General features: G+C 37.8%; 1 protein-coding gene across 3 annotated transcripts in view; it reads left to right on the top strand.

Moving 5' to 3' along the window:
* CENPC (centromere protein C) overlaps positions 1-17278 on the top strand; it is a 47521-nt gene extending 30243 nt beyond the window's left edge. For all 3 annotated transcript variants that reach the window (XM_084760530.1, XM_084760531.1, XM_084760532.1), the window contains 7 exons: positions 298-354; positions 3246-3350; positions 4254-4376; positions 4719-4814; positions 6929-7083; positions 14254-14344; positions 15400-17278. In XM_084760530.1, the coding sequence (XP_084616656.1) occupies positions 298-354; positions 3246-3350; positions 4254-4376; positions 4719-4814; positions 6929-7083; positions 14254-14344; positions 15400-15470 (698 nt within the window). In that variant the 3' untranslated portion in view covers positions 15471-17278. The remainder of the gene's footprint in view (positions 1-297; positions 355-3245; positions 3351-4253; positions 4377-4718; positions 4815-6928; positions 7084-14253; positions 14345-15399) is intronic.
* Positions 17279-21024: the final 3746 nt, after the last annotated feature.

Below are 21024 nucleotides of genomic sequence, written 5' to 3'. Positions count from 1 at the left end.
TTTATTTGCTAGTGGCTTATTCCCATTCATGAGCAATAGAGAATGCTTTTTGTTAATTTTAATGCTTGTACTCTTTAAATATGTTTGTTGTATCAAAGTATAAAGAGATGCTATATTGGTTTTTCTTAGTTTGTATTATTTTTCCATGAAAAAAAAGGAAAGTGTAAATTCCATTTTCAGGTTTACATTTTGTTTCTAATACTTACTGACACTGACCAGTCAATATAGACTTTAAGTCAATATAGAATTAGCAGGCATTGCTGCAATGTTTATAATACTATCTTTTGTATTTTGCAGATTTGAGAATAAGAAGTTCTAATATGTCACCAGATAGGAATATACATCACAAATTAGGTAAAATAATTTATTCTTAGAATATTTCCATTAAAAATAATATTATTGAATCTCTCCATAATATAACATTGTTTAAGCAGGGGAAGTACACCCAGATTAATATTACATAGCTAGTTCTCAGCATTTCGTAATATATCTTTATAAACTACTGAGTTATTATCCTATTGCTTGTTTATAAGTCCTGTAGTCCCTTCTCTTTGCTCTGCTCTTTGATCCAACATGATTGAAGAAGTTAGTGGGAGATATCTGCCAGACAGATGATATCCCTGAGAACTGTTCTCCCATTTTTCTCTAGTTTGTTCCTATCCAACAACAGCTAGAATTTTAAGTAACAAATGAGGGAGCTGTGTATTAAAGTTCCATAGCTTATCAAATGATGCTTGTCAGTCATGATTCATGGACTATCCCACCTTTGTGAGATGCAGAAGCTTTTTATTACATAGAAAGCATCTGAATAAGATGACAGTTGACATCTGAGTGTTTTTAAAAGCTTATAACATTTCCAGCTTTATGTGTTTACTCTGCCATTATATGTCATGTTAATCAGGTTTAACTATAAGTTCCACTTTGTCTAATAATAAAGGTGAAATAATATTTTCTGTTTGCCTTAACCTGCCAACATCTTTGACAATAGTTTTAAACATGATTTTATATAGCTTTCACGATGCCACTGATCAGCTCAGGGTCTTTTAAATTGTAAGCATGGATTCCAACCACTTAGCTACCTTCCAAACCTACAATCTTTATTTGAAAGCTTATAAACTTATCAGTGTATATTATGTGGCCAAATTAAGTGGCCTCTAACTTAGTAAGGGAATTCAATCTATAGAAATATATTTGGGATAACAACATGTTTTTGTTTGTTTGATGTTCTTTATAAGTTCTTTTATTTATATCAGTGATCCCCTACCCCCCAAGTTGAATGACCATTTCTTTTTTCCCTTCTGCCTGTGCTCACTGCAGACATTTGCCATGCTTTCCCACCCAATCTCTGCTCACTGCAGACATGTGCCGTGCTTTCCCACCCAAACTCTGCTCACTGCAGACATGTGCCGTGCTTTCCCACCCAATCTCTGCTCACTGCAGACATGTGCCGTGCTTTCCCACCCAATCTCAGCTCACTGCAGACATGTGCCGTGCTTTCCCACCCAATCTCAGCTCACTGCAGACATGTGCCGTGCTTTCCCACCCAAACTCTGCTCACTGCAGACATTTGCCGTGCTTTCCCACCCAAACTCTGGTTCTCCTATTGTTCTGACATTTGCGTATCAAACTCTCATTCCCCATTATTATATTTAGTCCCTTCAGGACTAGGTATGCAGCTCAGCAACAGAGATTGTTTACCTAATACTGTACTGAAGGTTATCGCTAACACTTCCCTCCAAAACAAAACGCATTTAAAAAAGGAAGGAAAAATAGCCCTTACCAAGATATTTAATCTTTCCTATTTTCCCTTGTGATAAAAATGAAATTAGATTAATTTTAATTTTTCCTTTTGCCTATTCTAAGTTTCATTAAGATAGTACAGATTCCAATATATTTTAGAAATTTCTAGTATAGATTCCAGTATGTTATAGAAATGTCCATCTAAGCACTTATGAAATTCTAGTCACATGCTCATCACATGGTAGACACATTCTAAGCTAATGAGCAATGAGTCATGTTCTTGTACAGTCCCTCTCTAGAATGTAGTTACACTTACAGCGTTTCTCCAGTTACTAGACTAAGTAACATAAGTGAGATGTATAAAGATAGGCATTCCATGTTCCCTCTCCTATGTGCAATCTAGATTTAAAAAAAGAAAGAAAGAAAACATGAGAATTAGAGAGGGATAAACTAGAAGAGATAGTGGATAAGGAAATGAGGGAAGGAGGGAAAAGAGAATGTATTATGTGAATTTAATCGAAGTTTTAATTATTGCATTCATCTGTTTTCATGATCTTCATTAACACAGTTATTAATACCCTCTTTAATGTCTTTCAATATACTTCTTTATTGCTATTTTGAAGGCCTTTTCTTGTACTTTAGCTAAAATGCTTCTCCTGGGGCCTGGCTTCTGAAAGAGGCAAATACACACACACACACACACACACACACACACACACACGAATATATATTCTTAGTTATGCATGTTTGTTTTTGTGCTGGAATCTGGGCTTCTCAAGTTATGACTTGAAGTGTTCCTTGGTGTAGATATCTGTTGTGTCTTTGTTGTTTGGTGGATATTCTGTCTTGGTTGCTGTTGCCCATTCTGGGTTGTAGCCAAGTGTTTCCTTTGGGATCCCTGGTTCACAGCTAAGTGTGATGACTGTAGGGTCCCTGGTAGATGTTCTGTGTGTTGGTGAGAAGTCACAAAGGAATGGAGATGGGATGGAAGGGAAGGTTGAGAGGTATGGTGAGGAAGAATGATCTGCACTAAGAACCTGAGTCCCAGGAGGTTTGGAAATGGGCTGGGAGGCGTTACTGAGGTGGGCAGCCTGCAGCAGGACTAAAGGTTGCTCTAGAGAGACTAAAGTGGAGAGCAGGAGGGAAGATGAAGCTCATTCACCTGGGACCCAGCCATGAGTTTTGACTGGGAATCTGTGGTAGAGAGTGATTCTGTAGGCTAGTGGCGGATCTAAACCAATGGGAGCTCAAATTACAATAACAAATTCTGTTTAATATATGGAGTATAGCATTGTTCAGATAAGATAATAGCATTAACATTTTCACACATGGGTATTATAAAATTTTTTGTTTCTTGGCCAATCTAGAGGCTTCATTTTTCATGGAGTTTTATTTATTTGCATGAACATCTAAAAATTTGGGCATTTTTATCTCTTAATTGAAACATTATGTTCTAAAAGTTGATATGTTAATCACCATTTGAATTTTTGTTTAACTTTTGACAGTACTGCCCTCCAACTCACCAAATGTTCGTAGAACAAAGAGAATACGTTTGAAACCTCTGGAATATTGGCGAGGAGAGCGGATAGATTATCAAGAAAGTTCATCGGGTAAGACCTAATTTATATTATGATGTCTCATAAATGAAGAAATTATTACTATTTTACCATGTGACAGGCCCTATCCTACACATTTATATAATTTACTTTATTTAAAATCATCACCCCCTACATACAAATATCTAAGAATAGGGTTCAAATTCAGTTTTGTCTCATTATTATAGAGATGCTGATTTTCTTCTCTTTTGTAACTAGCTGTTTGACTCTGTGACTTTGTAGATGTTGTATCTTAAATATCTGAAGTTTCTAATTTTACAAAGTCAATAATTTTTAAGGTTTATTTTATTTTAATTATATACATGTGGTTGGGTGCTAGGATATACACAGAAGCAAAGATTCATGGGGTCCCCCTGGAGCTGGAGTGACCAGCTGGTTGTGAGGCACCGTACTGGAGTGCTGGGAACTGAAAGTTGGTCTTTAATAAGAGCAGTACAAAGTCTTTACTACTGAACCATCTTTCCTCCTGAAAATGAAACAAACTAGAATGTGAGAAAATTAATATTTGATAAATTGATATTTTTCTCATTCTTAGCATCTGTCTCTTTTTGGAGAGTTAACAAGGAACTAAGTGTTAAAGTTTTTTCCCTGTTTAGATGGATGTAGTTATGTTAAAGGACACTTACATGTGGCTTACTACTTCAAGTTCATGATTAGCTGCTGCAGCTTTTTTGTTTTTAACCCTCCACTGACAACTATTGATTTCAGGCGAGTAAGAAGTCATTGAGTCTTTTTGTTGAAATTGGTAAGTAATTGTGCCACTTTAAACAGCTGTAGCATATAGTAACAGTGGCATTTCCCTTAGTTCTTTGAAAGCAAGTGTAATATATTTAGTGTTTTGCTTTAAGCTTTTGATGTCATCAGAAATGTTTTTTTTTTTTTTTTGTTACATTTTAGGAGGATTTGTGCTTGAAATAGTATCTCCAGCTCCAGTGTCAGCCAAAATAAAGGAAAAAAGAAACCTGAGCAAAGTCAACAAAAAAGCTAGCAGGAAATGCATCCGTCCCGAGAACCAGAAAAGTATGAAGCTATTCCTAAGATAACTTAGACTTCAGACCTCTTAAAACTTGTCATAATATTCTCATCAGTAAAACTCACTTTATAATGTCATCCCTTCATTTTGAGTGTAAGACAGTTGTATTCTTATAAAAATAACTATAACATAGTATAAAATATTTCCTCATGAGTACATTACTTAGTTATATAAACCTTACCTTTTCCATGCTCAAAGTCTGGAGATGAACAGAAGTTGCTAAATTTTTGTCGGTTTTCTTCACAACTTGTCTCTAATTATGTTTTGTACTGAATTTTTTTATAATGGAGATGAATTTTAAATAGATACTTTTGGTCTTTGCTTTACAGAGAAGAAGTTAGTGGTGGATCTGGATATACCTCTAGGAGATCCCTTTCAGGCGACACTGGCAAAGGACCCAGAAACAAGAGAGATTGTCCCCATGGGTAAGCTCAGGGATGGTACTGAGAATAATTTAACAGAAATTACTGAGTGGTTGGCCTGTGTGTATGTGTTCCCTCTTCCTTCCTTCCTCTTCCTTTTTCCCTTCACCTCCTCTCTCCCTCTCCTCTTCCCCATCTCAGCACTAAACTTTATTCAAATAAACAGCCTCTGTGAGAATACTTATGGATGAGCATTGATGTTGACTACAGTGTCGTGTGTTTGTATTCTGAATTCTGGAGTTCGAATGGTGCTACTGCCTATCAGGTGTATTATTTTCTCCAGAAGGCCTAGGCCTTTTGTAGCTGAGAAGATACACAAAGAGCTTTCTGTTGGAAATTACGGAAATGTAACTGTATGTCCCAGAACATGCTCCATGCTACCAGGACACACACTGTCTTTTGATCTTGGAACTCCAATAATGGTATCTGGGACATGAAACCTTTGTGAACATGAATGTTAAACGCATCAGTCAGCCATACAAATATTAGATTTAATGTTAAGAGTCTAGAAACCTCATGTTGTATTACATAGACAGTAAATATTTAGTTTCTGGTCAAACATGATTCTAAGGTATATATTCTAGTAGTATAGAGGTTTAAGGAATACATGGGTGTTTATCAACCTAACAGTATTTACATATAAGAAGTGCTTAAATGTTTTAATAACTGAAAGGACTGTGTCTTAGCCACTGTTGTGTTGCTATGAAGACACCATAACCAAGGCAACTCTTAGAAAAGAAAGCATCTTATGAGGGGCTTGCTCAGAAGCGTGGCAGACATGGTGCTGTAGAAGTAGTTGAGAACTTACATCCTGATCTGCAGGCAGAAAGAGACACTGGGCTTGGCACTGGCTTTTGAAATATATGAGCTTATGGGGGCATTTTTATCCAAACCACCACAGACTGCCAGAAATAATAACTATTCTTCCAAGTCAAACATATTGGTCATACCAGAATCACTAATGATATTTCTACTTAAATTTTATTTATGAACTAGTTTATATCTATCATCATTATATAAACTCAGAGTTATTCTGTGTTGATAGGCTTACTTACAAGGCACCAGAGGTTAAAATACAGAAAATGTTATTTAGATAACTTGAGCTCTTCCAAATTAGAAAAATGTTGTTTTCAGTGCTTTTGTTGTTGTTTCCTACCCCCACCCCTTCCAGACAGGGTTTCCCTGTATAGCACTGTGTATATCAGAGTGGCCTGGAACTCATGGAGATCTGCCTCCTTCTACCTCATGAGTGCTAGGATTAAAAGTGTGTGTTTTCAACTTTTGCCTGTTTAAATGCATTTTCTTTATTGCATTGTATATGTGACCCTTAACATTCTCAAATATCTAGTAATATAGAGTCAGAAGCTGATGGTTACTGAAGGTGTTAGGAGGCTTGGACAGTCCTTAAATACAAAGGAAACCTGAAGTGAGAAAGTGCTTATTTAGCTAAAATTTATATTTTGGTTTCCTGTAGTCTTTACTTAATTAAATAAAAATGTTTCTGTTTAATCATCATCAAATGAAAAAAAAAAAACAATTTTATTGCCATTGTGACGACACATTTTTATTTTGGACCATGTTAAGCTTTGTAAAGACATGAAAGTCTTTATGTGTTTCCTATTATTTCTATTGTAGCCTCAATAGAAGTAAAAACAGTTCTACTATTGTTAAACTAAGGTAAATAATATAGTGCTTAGTTTGAGCCAGTCATTATTTTGTTCTCAGATATAAACTCTTTGATGTTCACAGAATATGTTTAATATAGGCTGTTACCCATTTTTACAGAAAGGAAATAGAGGCTTAGAGAGAGAGAGCTTAAAGTAGTCCAAATTCATGCAGTTTATAGGCCCGGCAGAATAGGTCCCAGAAGCAGTAATCTTCACCCTGTTTGTCTATTAATGCTTCCTGTATGTGTGCGTGGTCTACAAGACTCTTATATAAGTGTTTATCCTGTTTCACAGAGCTCTACTATTAGAATAGGGTTTCTCATGTGTAGCCCAGACGGATTTCCAATTTGTAATCCTGCCACAGGTCCATAAGTGCTGAGGTGACAGAGGCTGTTAAACATGTCTAGCTTGTGGTTGTTTTGTATCTGTATTATTGTTTTTTTCCCCTAGATCTTATAAGACCACGAGATACCTACCAATTTTTTGTTGAGCAACATGGCTTGAAAGTTTTTAAAACATTGGATACAACAGTTTTTTCTACTGGAAAATTGGTTTTAGGACCCCATGAAGAAAAAGGAAAACAGCATGTTGGCCAAGATATATTGGTAAGTATATTTCTCCACTTGTTTCTTTCTAGAAGTACAACTGAATTTTTCCCCCCTCTGATGATGCTTTAAAATTTTATTTGCTTGGTCTTGAAATCTCATTGTTAAATTGCACAATAAAATCTTTGCTTTATCAAATCTGTTGGGAGTTAGCCTGTCAGCAATAATTTTAAAATACTTGTACTGTGTCGTACAACCTTGAGGTTTAGTGGTCTAAGGTATGATTGCTCCTTAAAAGAATCTTAGAATACAGAATTGCAAATAAAGAAATAGATTTTAGAGCTGGAAGGGATTATAGAGATTAAGTCTTCTGAATTTCTGTAATCATGTAGTTGAAGATCAAAAGAATTTAAGAATGACTTAACTAGCTAGGAATGCCCTGGAGACAAAGGGCTAGCTGCATCAACCACTACCAGTAGGCTGCTGTACTTAAAGATGACTAAAGTTACAATGAGACGACTTATGGTGAGTTAGCTTGCCTCACTCTCTTTTCTTCCTTTTTCTCCTTTCTTCCTTTCTTCCTTCCCTCCTTCCTTCCGCTCCCTTTGTCTTAGTATCTGCTGGGTGTGCATGTCTGTGTCTGCATGCACATGTCTGAATGTGAGCATGAGCTGTGCATGTTCATAAGTGCAGATAACTTCATTCGAAAAAGGATAAATGTAAAACTTACAAAATGTATTTTAAGGTGATTTAACATTATGCCATCATTTCAGCAATATCATAAGTAAGGGACAGTGCAAGAATAATTTATTGCTGCATCAATATAGCTAGGATCAATTAAAATAATTTCAGAGCATGTATTAATACAATCTTAATACCCTGTAACTCTCCAAGTACAGTCATGTGTGTGTGTGTGTGTGTGTGTGTGTGTGTGTGTGTGTGTGTGTGTGTGTGTTTATATGTGTTTGGCATATGACATATCTTAGGGTGCAGAGACAAGATGGTGTCCTGCTAAATTACTTTCTACTTTATTTCTTTGAGACAGGATCTCACTGAACCTTGAGTTAGGTTGGCAACCCACAAGTCCAGCAATCCTCCTGTCTGTACCTCTGCCTCTATCCCCTGTAATGCTGGGGTTAGAGGTACACATGCCACACCTGACTTTTGACATAGGTGCTGGTGCTCAGATTGTGCAGCAAGTGCTCTTTCCCACTGAACCATTTCTCTAGCTCCTATTCAGGGATTCTTAATAAGAACTTATTTAATGCTATGGATAAAACAATAATTAATGATGACCTAATAGTAGTTAACAATTAAATTATAATGCCTTTACATAAAAGGAAATTTGAATAGTAAATATTTGAAATATTGAACATGATTATTTGTCAATGGGATCCACATTTTTAAAATAAATGATACTATAATTAAAGAATTAGTAGAATTTAACTAGAAAAATACTTAGACCTACCTTTATATTAGGGTATAAGCTGATTATATGCATTTATTTGTAGTATTGCCTATAACTGGGAAAATTGGAAAAGAAGAATGTGCTACAAGAAGAAAATTGCTGTATTTTTATTTTGACTCAACATGCCATTATGTGATAAAATAAACATATAGCTTCAAGTGTGATTCAGAGACGAGTAGGAATAGGTAATAAGGTCTCAGCATCCAGTTGAAGATGCAGAGGTAAACACTGTAACATCAGTAAGAACACTTCAGTGGGTTGATGTACTTCAGTTAGCTGAGCCCGTCACTCTTAGACTACTTCCAGAAGGAAGAGTCATGTGTGAAGTCTGGAGGCTTCTTGGAAGCTGCTCATCATGTTCACAGCTGACGGGTAAGCCAAGGGAAAAGCAAGCCTTTATTCTGTTTCCCACACAAAGCCTGCAGTTAGGTAGTAAGACAATAGATGAAACTTTTCTTTTTAGGAATACTTAGGTGCTGAATGAATGTAGAATGCTACAGTTGAAGTATCACCGTTTAGCATTCCCGGTAAACTACTGATCGGTCACTGAGCGCCAGTGGCTGCTGATATCTGTAAGGAGCATAGTCAGACATGCATTTCCTGATAGGAAAATGCAGTTCTATCTAAGTAGTCTTAGTGTCCTGACCTCTTTAAAATACACAGAAGCTTAAAAAACCAACACTGAATCTTAGGTCTCCAGATGAAACTACTAGTTTATAGGGAGTTGAAAGAGAGCTGAAACTCAATATAATGAACAAAGTCCTGCTGTATAAAGATTTTTATGGAAAGTTGCTTAATTTATTGTCTATGTAAGCAGTAGGAAGTGAAAAGAGAAAGAGAGCCAGGTAAAAACAGGGCTTCCCAGCATAGCACTGTTGATGTTTTGCCCTAGATGATTTGTTTTTAATTTTTTATTTTTTAACTATAGCAGGGAGCTATTCTATTTATAAAGGGGATTTAGAAACTTCCCTAGTTTCTCCCTGCTAGTTTCTCCATACTAGTCAGTGGCATATATGTCTTCAGAAACTGTTATCCCCTGAGGGGAACAGCCAGCCCTTATTGAAACCATTGTATTTGATGGAAAGGCCTAACCAGTCACTACGTGTGCCTCTAATGTGTACCCCAGTCCCAAAAAAACAAAAACAAAAAAACAAAACAAAAAAAAAACCCAAACCCAAAACAACAACAACAACCCCCAAAAAACTCTTGAAAATATCATGAAGATTAGAAAATTGAATATTTTAGGGATGACAATATTGTACCTATATTTTTAGAAAGGATTTAATTTTTTAGTACACAATGAATATTTAATACATCTAAATGTTAGATAATGAGGAAAATAGACTATATTGGACAGGTAGTTTGTTATAGGTGATCATAGGAATTTACCATTTGTTTTTGTATGTGTCAAAATGTGGGTTTGTATGCGCATGCACGCTCACTTATGTGTTAGTGGATAGAGTATACATATGCATGTGGAAGTCAGGGGATGATGTCAGTTGCTTCTCTACCTTTTCTTTGAGGTAGTCTTTACCAAGCTTGGAGCTCATCATTTGGGTAGACTAGCTGGGCAATAATACTGCAGCGCCTCCTGACGTCACCACCCAAAACCTGATATTACAGGCTATGCTACTGGGTATTTTTTTTAATCATAGTACAAGGGATCTGAATTCAGGTCCTCATGTTTGAGGTTGCTGCCTAAACCATCTCCAGCCCTGCAGAATTTTTTTTTTAATATATTTGAATCATGCTTATTTATTTTTATTTTTCAACTGAGTTAAAAAAGCAGTACATAGAATGTAATGTTTCTCGTGTATGTGTAATATATTGAATATACCTACTTTTCATGATTTTATCATTTTTTAATGTTAAAAATGAACAGGGGAAAGCCCATAAGGCCTCAACCCTATATAAAGAATGACAGGCAACTAAGGAATGCCGAGAGTAACAGAAACAGTCTAATCGTATTGGTAAATGGTCAGCCCTGAACATATACACACACAAGTAACATTATACAGACTGAGCAGGTTATATTTAGGAATATATATGTATATAGATATACATATATGCATGTAATAACATAAAAAAGAAGCCATTAATTTGAAAGAGAATAAGGAGGGGTATATGGGAGGGTTTGAAGTGAGGGAAAGGAAGAGAGAAATGATATAATCTCAATAATAAAAGAAGACAATTTTAAAAATGTTACTTACTGCTTTAAAAATGTACAGAGTATTCTTTCCTGTTATAGCCTTAAAGTGTGCCAGCATCTTTTGCTCTGTCTGTCTCCCTATAACTTAGTACCCTTTGGAGTTAACATTTTTATATTACAAGAGTGTCTTTTTGTGTGTGTGTGTGGCTTACTTTATTTAACATAAAGGGCTCTAGTTTTATCTGATGACACAAGTGATAAGGTTTTCTTTTTTATGAAATAATATTTCATGCTCAGTGTATACCACATTTTCTACCCACCTGTTAGGTAGTAGGCATGTAGGCTATGTATAGTGCTTGGTTTCTCTGAACATGAGACCTCAGGTGCTGCCTTTTCAGTATAGTCACTTTCTTTCCTTCCTTCACTATTTACCCAGTGCAGGGACTGTTGGATCATATTATAGCTGTGTTTTTAATTTTTTGAGTATCTGTTTAGTGCTTTCCATAGGGTGTGCCCTAAATTACATTTCCATTAATAGAATAGAAATGTTCACTTTCCTCTGTATTCTTATCACCGTTCGTTCGTTCATTCATTCATTCATTCATTCATTCACTAGCTTTACATCCCATTCATAGGTCCTCTCTCCTCCCACTCCCACCCTCCCTCCCTGTTCTCCCTATATACTTCCTCCGCTATTCCTCAGATAAGGGACGCTTTCCCCCTACCAACCCACCGAAGCACAATAAGTAGCATTGGGACTTAGCACTTCTTCCCCTGTGGATTGGCAAAGCAGTCTTGCCACAGAGAAGTGATCCAAAGCAGGCAGCAAAATCCATGCCAGAGATATCCCCCTCTTGCCTTTCTAGGGGATCCACATGTTAGCCAAGCTACCCATGTATGTGTAAGGAGCCTAGGATGAGTCCATGAATGTTCCTTGGCTGGTGCTCTGTCAGCCCCTCTGGGCCAGGTTAGTCAGTTCTGTTGGCCTTCTTGTGGAGCTCCTGTCCCTTCTGGGTCCTTCTATTCTTTCCTCTAATCTTCCACGAGGCTCCCTGTGCTTTGCCCAATGTTTGACTGTGAGTCTCAGCATCTGTTTCGCTCTGCTGCTGTGTTGAGCCTCTCATAAGTCAGCTATGCCAGAGTATAGTTAATAGTGTCAGGGGTTGGCTCTCTCCTGTGGAGTGGGTCTCTTTAGTCTATATGAGAATAATTATTCTTAGTGGGATAAGGTGATAGCCTGTAATTTTATTTCCCTATTGATTAGCTTACGGAGAGTTAAGTTCTATACTTAACAATAATGGATAATCATCAATAATAAGCTAGGTCCTAATTTATTATGATTCTTGATGCCTTAGTTTAATAGTAATGTAAGGCGTTTAGTGTCTCCAGAAATGAACATGTATTTCTCAGTCTTGGAGTCTTGAGATGTGTTTGTTGAAGGCATACTTCCTTCAGAAAGAGAGAAGTAGGGAAAGGGGAGTGGAAGAGAGCGGGAGAGCACACGGGACAGAGGGGGTTAGAGGGGAGGAATGGGAGAGACAGGAAGGGAGAGAATATTCTGGTGTGACTTTCAGGGCACTAGTTCCTTTCAGGATGACTCTATACTAATGCCATCCAATTTGAAATTAAGACTTTAAAGTATGAGCTGTGCGCAGTGGCACACACTTGTAATCTCAGCACTCAGGGAGGCAGAGGCAAGTGAATCTCGGTGAATTCAGAGGGCAGCCTGGTCTACAAATCCAGCCCAGGACAGCCAAGGCTACAGTGAAACCCTGTCTCGAAAAACAAAACATTACAAGACTTCAAAGTATGAAATTTGATGACAAACATAGTAATAAGCACATGCTAAAGTTTGGAGGCTTTGTATTCACTTTTGTTGTTTCCAAACAGATAATTAACAGTGTGCCAACATGTGGGTAAATTGTGGTAGCCATCTTCAAATCCAGCCAACACGCCTGAAAGGCCCTTGGTGGGGGAGGGGGAGGGATATTGAGACAGGTTTCTTTGTGTAGCCTTGGCTGTCCTAGAACTCATTCTGTAGACCAGACTCACCTTGAACTCAGAGATCCGCCTGCCTCTGCCTCAAGTGTGCTGAGATGAGCCGTCTCCACCCATCCCTATTTCTTTTTAAATCTTGATGTTGAAATATGTGAGATGGGGTTTTCATTTTGTTTTGTCATCCTGCACTCCCACAAGAGGGATTGGACTTCTTATCTGTGGTTCATCATTCTGGTTAAGAAGTACGTTGTCCAGAAAATGTGTAATCTTTGAAGAAGCCTGTATAACGTTTCTTTTTTAGTAAAGTTTACTGCTAAAGTGGTTCTGAATTTTCATAACAATGAATGAAAAAATTACAATTATGAATTCATATTAGTTTTTTTTATTATTGCCTTGATGAAGTACCACATACTAATTGCTTAAAGCAGTGGCCTCTAATTATCTTATTACACAGTTGGCAGGCTTGGCTGGGTGGATTATTCAGAGTATCACAAGTCAGAAGTTATGTTGACAGGCTTGTGTTCCTTTCTAAGGATGAATCTGTCCATTACCTCTCAGTTTTATTGATTTTGTTTGGAGAATTCAGTCCCCATGTGGCTATAGAACTGGTGTTCTCACTTTTTCTCTGGATGTTGGCAGCTTTTATATGTAACCATGTACCTTATCACCAGCAATGGTGCAAAAAAAGCCTTTTGTTTAAAATTGCTTCTGTGCTGGGGGTTGGTCTGGTCGCTGCCCAAATGAGCAGACTCACGTACCCCAAAAGGTTTGTAACCTTGCCTAAAAATTTATTCTTGTTTGATCAATAAAAAGTTAGCACACCCAGGCAGGGCAAATGGAATAGGCTGTGGAACAGGCTTTTGGGACAGAGAGGATATCGGGGGAAGAAGAAGTCAGAGAACCAGAAGAGGATCTTGGGAAGGAAGGGAGGGAAGAAGAGATGGAAGGGTTAGGTGGAGTGAGAAGCACATGGCTGACGTGGATGGAAGGTTTGGCCCAGATGAAGAACATTAGCAAGTATTTGAGATCATGGCTGGGAGGTAGCTCGGTAGAAATTATTAGAAGCAGATGACATGGATTGGGGCAGAGAGATATGGAAGGTAGTTTAGGGGATTAATATCTGCCCTGCCCCAGGTGAACCAAGGCTATTTTAAAATATAACAGGTGCCTGTGTTTTTATTGACTGCTAAGAGGTTAGAAAATACCGCCATAGCCATAGTAATAATTCTAGGGCTAATAATAAACATCTATTAAACTCTACCTTTAAATTAACAGCAACACTTCTGCCGTATTTTTTTTTACTGTGGGGTGTGTGTGTGTGTGTGTGTGTGTGTGTGTGTGTGTGTGTGTGTGTTGAGTTGGAAGCTATCTACGGGGTGAATTGGATGGAGTTCATCTTTAAGGTTTCCGTGACTAGATTGGGCTCAGTTGAAATTAAGGATTACTCCCTGTCTCAAGGTCCTTTTGCCACTTAGGATATATTTCTAATTTCTCCAAATTAAAATACAGATATCCATGCAGAGTTATCATTTTGCCTGTTGCATTTCATTTAAGTATTTCTCTAGTATATTTGTTGTGGTTCAATTTGAAATAAGAGTTGATTTTTAATTTACAGGTTTTTTATGTTAACTTTGGTGACCTTTTATGTACCTTACATGAAACACCTTATATGATATCTACTGGGGATTCATTCTATATTCCTTCAGGTAAGCACAACTACAGCATTTTAAAAATTTATATTGTTACAATGTCCATATAGTTGTTTGTGTATAGTATATTAGTGTTGTGTTGCATGAAATTCAGATAACAGTTAATTGCTAAATAATAAAAATATAAGATAGAAGTTGTATTGCATTTCAAGCTATTAGGGAAGTAATTTCTGCAGTGTTATTTCCTATGACATATAGCCCTTTTTGAGACCAGTATACTATAAAAGATTATAAGTTATCAGTAATAGGTATTTTAATTTATTTGCTTGTTTATTCCTACATTCAGTAAATATGAGTAATGTTGAACTGTGGTACCAAGTATTGCTCTTTAAGTTTAGGATAAAAAAAATGGAAAAGAGAGAGAAAAAAATTTCTTACATTTATAAAGCTCACATTGTGATGAATATTATAGCTATATTTTTTACAATTTTATCTTTTTGTGCTTCTGGGAATTGAACTGAGATCTTTTTCTTACTGCTGGGCAAGTGCTCAGTGAGTGTATCCCTGGCCTCCTACTCTATTAGTTTTAATGAATATTAATTTCTAATATAGATAAAGTTACAGTAATATTTAATGCAAGTAGACCTGTCATATGTGACACTATTCATCTGCCACTCTGTAATATTACCTAATTAAGAACAGCATTTGCCTTTAAAATTATTTTTTATACCACTGTACCTTTCATTCTTACCTATGTGTTTATATATGTGTCTGGGTTGTAGGAACTCACACCATTTCTAAAGATCATTTAAAGATTGGTTTCAGAATGGCTTTTTCTTTGTGCACATATTTCTAATTTAACTCTGCCATTGTTATAGAATGATGGGAAATTTATGTTCTTTCAGAACAGTAGGTAGTGGTTAACTTTTGTGTCTTTGGAGTCATGCAGTTAATTAAGTTACTTTAAGTTAGATTAACTTGTTTCTATTTCATATTATTTACTGTATGTGTTATGTGATGAAGAAATAATAAAAAAGATGATTTTTATGGAAACAAATACACCTTTTTTAAAAACTTGAAATAATTATATTCTCTTGTTACTTTACTTTTAGGTAATCATTACAACATTAAAAATCTCTTGAATGTGGAAAGTTCTCTTCTTTTTACTCAAATAAAGAGATGAGATAAATGTGTATGTGTATAAAATAGATTGTTTATTTGTAAATTTTTGTATCTGATTATTTTAAAATAAAACATTTATTTAGTTTTGAGTCAACTTGCATTAGATAATTATTTCATACTCCTTACTAAATGTTTCATAATCTTGGTTGTATATTGATTTTTCCATGAATGTAAATACTATCTTTAGTGATGACCATTTTGCTGGTGTTGTTCTAATAATATTGAAACAAACAAATAACGACAAAACCCAAAATCATTGTTCCCACAATATAAAACATCTGCAATAAAAGAGCTGATTAAAACATCTACTCATTTGCAGTAGTTCCAAATATAAATTTAAAATCGCTGTTCATTAAATAATTTAATAGAAAGCTGTGTTAAATGTGCTGAATTAATTTTTATGGGCTGCTGTAACAAAGTGATTTTAAACAGTGAAATTTTTTGGTATTTTGAGACTTGAAGTGTGAATTTAAGGTGTCCTCAGGACAATGCTGACTTACTTCTGAAGAAAGGAATTATTCCTTTTTCCTACTTTCTGATATGTTCCCAATCTTTGGCTTTACCTTGACACTTCAGTTTTTACCTAATATCAAATGACTTTTGTATTATCGCTGTGATAAGATACCATGACCAGTGCAACTTGTAGGAGGTGTCTATTTGAGGCTTATAGTTTCAGAGGATTAGAGTCCATAATTATTTTATGGGGTGAGAGCTAGCACCTAGATTCATAAGCACAAGCTAGAGAGACCTAACTGTGAATGCCATCTGCTTTTGAAACCTCTGGGCCAGCTCTCAGTAACATATTTCCTCCAAGAAGGTCACACCTCCTGATCCTTCCCAAACAGTTCCCATATGCCACCAGCCATGCAGATTAGACTTCTGTACTTAGCTTGAGGTCCAGTAAATACTAACTGGTTGCATGGGGCAACCCCACATAGTGATAAGAAATGCACACTTCACCAGCATGAGGTCAGGAATTCTCTGGGCCTAGATTGTTATTTAACAATTGAATGGGGGGGGGGGCTGGAGAGATGGCTCAGTGGTTAAGAGCACTGTCTGCTCTTCAAAAGGTCCCGGGTACATTTCCCAGCCACCACATGGCAGCTCACAACTGTCTGTAATACCAGTTCCAATGGCAACACCCTCACACTAAAATAAAATTAAATAAATTATTTTTTTAAAAAAACCAATTGAATCGAGTTATTTGCTTAAAGTTTGTCCTCTACCTGTTGCAATTCTGGAGGAGCCTTTGCTTATGTATTAATCTTTTGGAAGTGGAAGACGTGTGGAGCAGGCTCTGCTATCTCCTGATTGCCCAGGCTGAGTAATAAGTGCACTGAAGGTAAGAACCTGTTGTTGAAGACACCACACATTGCAGATACAAGACTCGGAGGAATCAAGCTTGAACTGATGTCGCCTGAGGCCTAGCTCACCTAGATGACAAGCTGTGTGTGCTGCAGAGGGTGGAGCTGGAGAAGGACCGAAGCTCCTTGGAGGATCCCAGAAGACTCTCAGTGAATCCCAGAGAGTTGGACATGGAGTTATTTACACTGTTAGAGTTTGGATTTGCTTGGTTAAGATTGTAATTGTGCCCTGGTCTTCCCTCTTGAAGAAAGTATTTAACTTAATTTTGATTTCTTCAGGTGCCCACACCTGAAAGATTTTGAATGTTTAAAAAGAGATTGGGTATTTTAAAGAGACTGAATGTTTAATGTGTCTGAATTTGTAATGACTGTGGAACTTTAAAAGTTATTTATGTTTTTAATGTGAGATGTTAGGATGAATGATAAAGGAATGGTTGTGGCTTTACAGTGATGTGTTTGTGTGTCAAGTTGACAAGTACTGGATAGTTATATGTTGGCTTGATAGAAGCAAAGGTCATTAGAGAGGAGGGAGCCTCAGTTAAGAAGACACCTTCATAAGATGGGCTGTAGGCAAGCCTGAGGGTATTTTCTTAATTAGTGATCAATGGGGGAGGGCACAGCCTGTTGTGGGTGGGGCCATCTCTGGGCAGGTAGTCCTGGTTTCTATCAGAAAGCAGGTTGAGCAAGCCAGTAGTAGCCAGTGCTTGTCCTTGATGGCTTCTATATCAGCTCCTGCCTCCAGTTTCTTGCGCTACTTGAGTTTCTGCCCTCACTGCTTTTGATGATGAACTGATACATGGAACTGTGATTAAAACAAAAACAAAAGCAAAACCCTTTTTATTGTTTGATTGTGGGTCTCTGCATCTGTTTCCATTAACTGCCAGATAGAGACAGTTATGCTAGGGTACTGTCTGCAAGCCTAGCAGAGTATTATTAATAGTTTCAAGGGTTGGCTCTCTCCCATGGGGTGGGTCTCAAATTGGGCCAGTCATTGGTTGGCCATTTCCTCAATCTCTACTCCATTTTTATCCCTACACTTCTTGTAGGCAGGATAAATTTTGGATTAAATGATTTTGCAGGTTGGTTGGTGTTCCTTCCACTGGAAATCCCACCTAGCTACGGGAAGTGGATGGTAGAAGTCTCAGCTAGGGTCATCCCTATGTACTCCAAGAAGTGCCTCTTCCCCGAGTCCCAAAAAATCCGGCCCCCTCGCACCTCCCCCCCACCCCCCGACACTGACTTCACTTCTCTCAACTGCCCCCATTTCCCCACACCTGACCCTCATCCAGTCTCCCCTCCCCTGTTTCTCATCCAGTTCCCTCCCTCCATCTGCTTCAGATGTCATTTTCCCATTCTAAGTGTGAATCAAGCTTCCTCCCTTTGGCCTTCCTTGTTACTTGGCATCTTTGTGTTGGAGCTCGGGGAGCATTATGGAAGAGAATAGAGAAGAATTGAGGGAGCCGGAGCATCACGGACACCACAAGAAGACTTACAGAGTAAACTAGCTTGGGCCTATGGGGGCTCACAGAGATTAAACCACCAAACCAAAGAGCAAGAAGCATGGGCTGGACCTAGGCCCCCTACACATATGTAGCAGATGAGCAGCTTGTTTTCCATGTGGGTCTCCTAATAATTAGACTAGGACAATTAGAATGGGGTCTCTCTCTAACTGTGGTCTGCCTTTGGATCCCTTTTACATAGCTGGACTGCCTTGTCTGACTTCAGTGGGAAAGAATTCACCTCCTAAGCTGTGACTTGATGTACCAGGATGGGGGTTGCTGTCTCTGAGGATAAAGGGATGGTGGAATGGGGAAGGGGGAAGTGGGAGGAGAGGAGGGTAGGGGGGCTGTGATTCAAGCTGCAAAGTGAATAAAATAAACCCTTTCTTTCCTAAGTTGCTTTGGTTCATGGTGTTTTATCATAGCCATAGTAACCCTAACAAACATAGGATTGAACTAGCTTTCATGCATACTAGTTAAACACTACTAATTGAGCTACATCCCAGCTATTTTTTGTTTAAAGAAGTCTTTTCCAGCTCTCTTATTATTTCATTTAATCAGATTACATCTCATTTGTTATCCCCTCACTTGTATCTTCCCGTTTCCCCCTCCCTCCCTCGTTCACCCTATTTCCCTCCTCTAGGTCTGTGACAGAAGGGGACCTCCTCCCCCAGTATATGATCACAGCCTATCAGGTCTCATCCTCATAGCCTGCTTACCCTTCCTCTGAGTACCACCAGGCCTCCACACCAAGGGGAAGTGGTCAAATAGGGGCCACCAGAGTTCATGTCAGAGTCAGTCCCTGCTCTCCATACAACTGTGGAGAATGAGCTGTTCATTGGCTAGATCTGAATAGCAGTTCTAGGTTTACTGCATGCATTGTCCTCAGTTGGTACAATAGTTTGAGCATACCCCCCTGGGTCCAGATCTGCCAGCCTTGATATCTTCTTGTAGGTTTCTAGGACCCTCTGGATCCTTCTATTTCCCCATTCTCCCATACTTCTCTCACCCGGAGTCCCAATAGGAAGTCCCAGCATCTATTCCAATCTCCTGCTAAGTGAGCACTTTCATGGGACATCCCTGTTGGGCTAGTATCCAATTATAAGTGAGTATATACCATGTGTATCTTTCTGGGTTTGGATTAACTTAACTCACTCAGGATGATCATTTCTAATTCCATCTATTTGCTTGCAAATTTCAGGATTTCCTTATTTTTAATAGCTGAGTAGTATTCCATAGTGTAAATGTACCACAGTTTCTTTAACCATTCTTCAACTAAGGGACATCTAGGTTGTTTCCAGGTCCTGGCGATTACAAATAAGGCTGCCATGAACATGGTTGAGCATATGTCCTTGTGTGGTGGATCATCTTTTGGGTATATTCCAAGGAGTGGAATAGCTGTGTCTTGAGGAAGCCCTATTCCCAGTTTTCTGAGAAAGTGCCAGATTGATTTCCAAAGTGGTTGTACAAGTTTGCACTCCCACCAGCAAAGAAAGAATGTTCCCTTTCTCCACATCCTTGCCAGCACACGCTGTCAATTGAGTTTTTGATCTTAGCCATTCTGATGAGTGTAAGATAGAATCTCAGAGTCGTTTTGATTTGCATTTCTCTGATGACTAAGGACGTTGAGCATTTCTTTAAGTGTTTCTCAGCCATTCGATATTCCTCTGTTGAGAATTCTCTGTTTAGTTCTGAGCCCCATTTCTCAATTGAGTTATTTGGCTTGGTGGTGTTTAATTTCTTGAGCTCTTTATATATTTTAGATATTAGTCCTTTGTCAGATGTAGGGTTGGTGAAGATCTTTTCCCAGTCTGTAGGCTGTTGCTTTGTTTTATTGACAGTGTCTCGTGACCTATAGAAGCTTCTCAGCTTCATGATGTCCCGTTTATTAATTGTTGACCTTAGAGCCTGGGCTGTTGGTGTTCTGTTCAGGAAGTTGTCTCCTGTGCCAATGAGTTCCAGGCTCTTCCTCACTTTTTCTAACAGATGTAGTGTCTCTGGTTTTATGCTGAGCTCTTTAATCCACTTGGACTTGAGTTTTGTGCATGGTGATAAATGTGGATCTACTTGCATTTTTCTACATATAAACATCCAGTTAGCACCATTTGTTGAAGATGCTATACTTTTTCCATTGAATAGATTTGGCTTCTTTATCAAAAATCAAGTGTCCATAGGTGTGTGGATTTATTTCTGGGTCTTTGATTCAACTCCATTGATCAATCAGCCTATTGCTATGCTAGTACCATGCTGTTGCTCTCTATATAGCTTGAGATCAGGGATGGAGATTCCTCCAGAGGATCTTTTATTGTACAGGGTTGTTTTTAGCTATTCTGGGTTTTTTGTTTTTCCATATGAAGTTGAGAACTGATCTTTCAATGTCTTTAAACAACTATAGGTCTTTTGATAGGGATTGCATTGAATCCATAAATTGTTTTTGGTAAGACGGCCAGTTTTACTATGTTAATTCTCCAGATCCATGAACTATGGAGATCTTTCCATCTTCTGATGTCATCTTCAATCTCCTTTAGAGATCTGAAGTTTTTTTCAAACAAGTCCTTCACCTGTTTGGTTAGAGTTACTCCTAGATACTTTATCATGCTTGTGGCTAATGTGAAGGGTGTAGTTTTCCTGATTTCTTCCTCTGCATGGTTGTCATTTATATATAGGAAGGCTATAGACTTTTTTGAGTTAA

The sequence above is a fragment of the Acomys minous genome (genome assembly GCF_964271855.1).
Source record: "Acomys minous genome assembly, chromosome: 15".
NCBI lineage: Eukaryota > Metazoa > Chordata > Mammalia > Rodentia > Muridae > Acomys > Acomys minous.
The sequence above is the reverse complement of the archived record's forward strand: the minus strand, read 5'-3'. Positions and strand labels throughout refer to the sequence as shown.